Source organism: Phaeoacremonium minimum (genome assembly GCF_000392275.1).
Source record: "Phaeoacremonium minimum UCRPA7 unplaced genomic scaffold PA7_03_scaffold_184, whole genome shotgun sequence".
Lineage (NCBI taxonomy): Eukaryota > Fungi > Ascomycota > Sordariomycetes > Togniniales > Togniniaceae > Phaeoacremonium > Phaeoacremonium minimum.
The window spans coordinates 191,662-198,065 of record NW_006921091.1 but is presented as its reverse complement, the minus strand read 5'-3'; the positions used below and the strand labels follow the sequence as shown (position 1 = coordinate 198,065).

The window sequence follows — 6,404 nt, the reverse complement described above, 5'->3', positions numbered from 1 at the left end:
ACGTCGGTGACTTGGCCATCGCACCCAAACCTCCACCGACCTCTTTGTCTTTCTTCCTTCAGCAACGTCCTACAGATTGTCGACGACACTCCTAACTCTCCTCCTTGACCTTTGACGACGACCATTTTTGCGCCTTCGAGCGAGCAAATCTAACCCTCAAATCCAGTCCCAACCTTCTTTCTCCTTCCGCGTGGTATCACGTCACCACCCGTCTTAAGCTCCGACTTGCGGAACCTGTCATCGAGACCCAACTTCCCAATCCCATTTCCGCCCAACAACCGCCAAAATGAGTAGCCCACGGCGCAGAATTGAGACGGATGTGAGTGGCCCCTGAGAGGAATACATCGAAATCTGGAGTACAGAATGGTCTTACTGACATGGTTTCGTCCTAGGTCATGAAGTACGCTTAAGCTCCCCGGACTTGCCTCCCTCCCAAAACCTTTCTTTACTAACCTCTGGGCAGGATGTACGACTTGGTCTTAGCTAGCCATGAGTTCATATTGCTAATTATGGTAGGCTCATGAGTGATTATGAGGTGACTCTGGTCAACGATAACAGTAGGTGTTCCATGAGACTCCATGTGAAGCGGTATATGCTAACTTGAGCGACAGTGTAAGCTTCGAGCATCCTCCTCCACCTCTTCTGCACTTCTCACACACCCGACACAGGCAAGAGTTCTACGTGCGGTTCAAGGGACCGGCAGAGAGTTAGTGAACATTATTCTATGGTCAGGATGCAGGATGGAATACTGATGGCTAGGCAGCGCCATTTGAGGGTGGCGTGTGGAAGGTCCACGTCGAACTCCCCGACCAGTACCCGTACAAATCCCCTAGCATTGGCTTTGTTAATCGCATTTTCCACCCCAACATCGACGAACTGTAAGTCGACACCAAAGAGGAGGCATACTGTGAGAGTGGTGTGCAGAGCAGGCAGGACTAAGATGGAATTTTGCTGCTAGGTCCGGATCTGTCTGCCTGGACGTCATCAACCAGACCTGGTCGCCCATGTTCGATATGATCAACATCTTCGAAGTCTTTCTTCCACAGCTCCTCCGGTACCCGAACCCTACCGATCCCCTGAATGGAGAAGCGGCAGCGCTTCTTATGAGGGAGCCGAAGAGCTATGATGCCAAGGTCAAAGGTACGGCATCGCCTTTCCTACCCCGGCCAAGTTGTCAAACATGCTTTCAGTACTGATTCTCGATTATAGAGTATGTTCAGAAGTACGCGAACAAGGATGCTGCCGACGAGGCGGGAGCAGAGAGCGAAGACGATGACGACATGTCATCGGTAGCGAGTTTCGGTGACGAGGATGATGAACCAGCTGGCCAGATGGACGATGTGTAATCGCCTTTTTCTCGCAATTACGCCACTCACGAGCACAACATCACGGAGTCTACAGGTTTTCGCCGGGATAGGGTACATTACAACTGGAGTTACATGAGAGATTGACTTATTTTCCACGCCCAAACCGGGCCTGCATTGGGTTTCAAAGGGATAGTTATCTGGGGAGTTCATACTGCACATCTGCAGACAAGCGTTCTATGAGGGGATTCCTCATTGATAATGCGACACATACTGAGCCCTTTCCAGGGTTAGGTACTGTAGTCTACAGTCAGGGACTAACTCCCTGAGCGATATTGCTGATGGATTATATTTGATTCTCAAGGCAGACACTTCAGATAGCAAATCAATGAAAAATGATTAGACGAATAGAGCAAAATATTCGCTTGAATGTGGAATCTATGGGTATCATGAATGCTTTCTAAATGCACGCTATGCAAAGATAGATCGTCCTTGATATCAGTCAGAGTCGTAGTCTACCAAGCTTGGTATGGCTGGGCCTGTCTTTTCAAGAGTCGATTTTTGTTGAACCGTATCGTCTGCATCGTCTGATGCTCGTTTCCTTTTAAGCCCAGGCAGGAGAATTGTGCTCCGAGGTGTGGCTTCCTTGTTCCTGGACTCGAGAAAAGGGTCCTTGGTCATGCGAGTATTCCCAACAATCTCAGACACAAGAGATTCCCGCAGTTTAGCTGCAGCCACCTCAGACTTCAGCTTCTTCGGGCCTTTTGATTCTGGGGTTTTGGATGGCTTGTCTTTCGAGCTGCCAGAAGAGTTGAACAACGGCTTCGCCAGTGCCTTCCGGACACCCGTCTCGCCTTCACCATCAACGGTTCCAAACGTCACTAAAGCTGCTCTCTTAGCATCATCTTCATGCTCTGGCAGCATCTCGATGCCCAGGCCCATACGGTCCTTCAACTCCTCCATTGCAGCTGCGTCCTTCTCTCTTGCTTTGCGACCCACACGGAATGCCTTGCGTAGGGCCGCATTACGCGCATAGGGATCGTCCCACTGCCGAGAGCTGGCGTCTTCCAGCTCCCCTATCCGCTCCTTGGCCGCCTCAAACACCTCCCGGTCCTCAATCGTCTTCTCGAGATTCGCAAACGCGCTGTCCCGCTGGTCCATATGTTCTTTAGCCGTGACTATTTCTCGTACGCCACCAGCAACCAAGCTCTCGCTGGCACCCTCGTCGCCGGTGTCCCGCTTGCGCCCGCCTGACACCACCACATACGCCGTGTTCGCGGGGTCGGTGCGGATCTCGATGGTCCCGCCACACGCGGTGTGCTTCATGCGGAAGCTGAAGATGGGCGAGGAGTAGTAGTTGCCGACCTTCTTCTTCTCGGCGTTGAAGCGCACGCCCTGGCCGATGACCGTGGGCTTCGGGCACGTCGAGCACCACACCGCGAAGGGCATCTCGAAGCGCACCGTCAGGATGCCCTCGCTGCGCAGCTTAGAGGCGCGGGCGCCCAGCGCATGCTTCTTGTTCAGCTGGTTGCCCGATATCACGCCCTCCTGGTCCGGCGGGACGTACCGTCCCATATTGAAGCCCTGCATCTTGAACGGTAGTAAGACGGGTGCTGCGGGAGAAGGTCTTGTCGGATGTGTGGTTTGATGATGGCCGCTTGACTACGTCGGATGGATTATCAGGAATGACGGCGGTAGAGGCGTCATCCTCGAAACGTGGTGTGCTCGTGCGAACCTGACAAACCGGTCGAATGATGGTGTTGCGGTCGTTGATGAGGGAAAGATTTGGTGGGGGAGATGAGGAGCTAAGGTATGGCAACCTGGAGGGATTGAGTGACTCTTGCAGGCCAGATGTTAATGGGCTTGGTAAGCCTAACCATCACACTTACCACTTACACGCAATATCCCACCCGATCTTGAACTAATGATTGAAAATAAACGTAGATTCTACAGGAGATTTACAGTGTTTAAGTATTCTACAACGGCTCTGGATGCGCCTATCCGACTTCATCTCACGGCAGTTCGTCTTCGTTCAGGATCATAGCCCACAATCCTCCACAAGCTGCCAGCAACACTCTTGAGCATACTGCGAACGCCTTGCCATATGCATCTCCCTCCCCCGTAAACAACAGCGAGACAACCACAAAGAGATTCAACGGGATTCTCAGGATACCATAGACTTGCGCTCGAATACCGTCGTCTACAAGTTGGCCTTTCAGATAACCCATACAAGGCCAATACATCCCTACACAAGCCTCAAAGAGACAGAACAGCCAGAAAGTTGACTGCTCTGTCAGTGGGTCTTCAAGATAGTAAAAGCACGCATCTGCAACAAATAAAATGCCCAGGAGCAGATGGCTGTACTTGAGCAGCCTGCGGTCCATGGCAATGTTGAATGTTAGTGATGCTGCTAGGATGCAAGCCATGAAACTCGCGAATATGATGCCGTAAGGCAACCCGCCTGCTGTCGTCTGCACGGACTGAAGGGCTGGCGACCAAAAGAACACGAAGAGATACATCGACCCTTCGAACATCGTTGATGCCAACCCAAGACATACGATGCGGGGGTCTTTCAAGAGAGACAGAACCTTACTCGGTTCTGGTTTCGAGTCATTCTTTTCGGATGCGGCGGCATCGCCGTAATTCTCCTCCTAGTTTCACTCGTTATTGAAACGCTGATTTATAGTAGACAGAACCATCACTCACCCATCTGGTTGTTATCAGCCAAAAGGCAATGCCCAGCAACATGGCACTGGCAGCGAATGGGGACTTTCTTGTGGCCGTAACGGAAACGAGCCACTCACTGAAAACACCACTGAGAATAGCTACGATGCTGTTCAGCGTGCTCATAAGGCCAAAAGTCCGCGATAGGTCTGCGCCCTTGGTCCCAAGAGCTCGATTGTGAAAATCTGTTACCATCCAGCTCTCGAAGACGCTGAACAAGAGGCTCGTGCTGATGCCTCCAAGCACTCGTCCAACAACGAGCAAGGGGACGCTCGTGATCATGGTGAGGAAGCAGGAGAGCGAGTACGCTACGCAGAAAAAGAGGCATGCCCTTTTTCGTCCGTACTTGTCGGCTAGAGATCCCGTAACGTAGGCGCTGACAGCACCGGACACAAATCCGATGGTGAAAAGTGTCGACACAAAGTGAGAGGCCAAATCATGCTCCTCTCTATAGAGCGAGTACAAGAACGGACCCTTTTAAATGGTTAGCATCTCTAGAGCTCTCCAGAGGTGTGCTAGTACTCACTTGCAGCCAGTCGGCGCCCATGACAAGCGCGAATACGACTAAGAATGTCCATTGAGAAGCCTCGGGGTTCGTTGAAGCCTTTTTGCTGGCCGTTTTGCTTACCCCTTGACCTTTCACATTTGATTTGGTTGATTTGCGTGAAGCGGCGAACAGAATGCCGCATAAGCCAAGTAGCCCAGCGAAGTTGATTTGATACACGTCTAACATCTTGACTAACACAGTAGCAATTGAACCTGCAAATACTAATATCAATTGGATTATAGTTATCTGAGAAGCTTCTTAAGTATTTTCAAAACAATGAAACACCTGGCATCTTCAATTAACCGGGCGGCTGGAGGCTCGAGCCCCAGGGTCACAGCTGCGACACTTGCTGTTGGAGACTACTCCGCAGACCTCCTAGCTGATTCAGAACTCAGTTGAGTCAAACTCTAGAAACTTCAACTCTTCAACCCTTTTCGTCTCCAGCCATCGTAGTCTCTCTCCTGGTTTATTTGACCTGTGAAATGTCATATGTCTGGCATACAATCAAACACCGGGTAAAGGATGGCATTACGACTGTCGATCTGCATCTCATTTATTTCCCGGTAACCGTCGCGGCATGCACGGCTCATCACATTTACCACCTGCCTTTCCAGGTTCGCAGCGGGGTTCACGGTAAGCTTCAGAGGTTGAAATGCAACGGCGATCAAGGCATCGTTCAGTGACTACCCACGGCTTTGGAGTTGTAACTGGTCAGGTAGTATGGCCGAAGGAGTCAGCTTCTCTCTCTAGGTGTGATATCATCTCCATATCCATGGCCCGCTCACCTTCCCCCTCCCGGATTCTGCAAAGTATGGATCCTGCCGGTGACATACTTTACACTCTCTGCGGGTTTCGAATTACCAGTTTCATCCAAGTGACTGCAAGCAAAGATTGGGTCGTCGGTCTGTTTAGACCTCATCGATTGTCATACCCAGGTCTTGGATACGGCGATTTCGTACAACCTTCACTACGCTAAATGAGCTCGGCTACTCTATAGAACCCTTCGGTCCGGATTATGGACTGGGCTATCTCGTATTATTACTAGAGGACACTTTTGCATAGGTTGAACTCTTATCTCTTAGTCCTTCAATTGTTTATCATGTTGATTCTATACTCACCATCCCTCTACATTCTGAGCTTCTTATATCTTGCGCTCCCTTGTACGCATGCAGCCGCCTTTGATCCGCTGAAGTATGTCGACCCTCTCATAGGATCCAACAATGGTGGGAATGTCTTCTCAGGCGCATCACTCCCGTATGGACTCGCCAAAGCCGTTGCAGACGTGGACGGTCAGAATACGGGTGGCTTTGCAACGGATGGTAGCAATGTAACGGGGTTCAGCTCGGTGCACGACTCGGGAACGGGTGGAAATCCAAGCCTTGGGAACTTTCCATTGTTTCCCCAGCTCTGTCCCGATGATGACCTGAATAACTGCGCATTTCGCATCGGTGACCGCAAGGTTCCGTATGTGGAAGAGTCAGTTGTGGCAAAGCCCGGATATTTCAGCCTGCAGCTGCAGAACGGCATCAAAGCTGAAATGACGACCGCTCATAAGACGGCACTATATAAATTCACGTTTTCCGGTAACGACACTTCTGGCGGTGGGAAATGCAAGCGGAATGGGACGTCTTCTGCACAGCATCCCCTGATCATGCTGGATCTTACGGATCTGTGGCAGAGCCGACAAAATGCTTCCGTTAGTGTGGATGCGGAAACAGCCCGCATGAAGGGTAGCGGAACATTTCTGCCCAGTTTCGGTGCAGGATACTATCAGCTTCATTTCTGCGTCGACTTCTTCGGAGTAGAGGTTTACGACACTGGTGTGTGGG

At 51.0% G+C, this 6,404-nt stretch overlaps 2 protein-coding genes across 2 annotated transcripts; one reads left to right on the top strand and one right to left on the bottom strand.

The window, feature by feature from the left end:
• Window positions 1-286: 286 nt before the first annotated feature.
• On the top strand, window positions 287-1,346 carry UCRPA7_2727 (putative ubiquitin-conjugating enzyme protein; the record flags this gene model as incomplete). Its single annotated transcript, XM_007915292.1, has 6 exons — window positions 287-319; window positions 393-400; window positions 612-706; window positions 764-878; window positions 959-1,140; window positions 1,210-1,346. 6 exons carry the CDS (start codon window positions 287-289, stop codon window positions 1,344-1,346), a joined length of 570 nt encoding a protein of 189 aa, XP_007913483.1.
• A 456-nt stretch (window positions 1,347-1,802) lies between these two features.
• Window positions 1,803-2,894, bottom strand: UCRPA7_2726 (putative duf455 domain protein; the record flags this gene model as incomplete). The annotated part of the gene is made up of 1 exon (XM_007915297.1): window positions 1,803-2,894. One exon carries the CDS (start codon window positions 2,892-2,894, stop codon window positions 1,803-1,805), a length of 1,092 nt encoding a protein of 363 aa, XP_007913488.1.
• Between the last annotated feature and the right edge of the window lie 3,510 nt (window positions 2,895-6,404).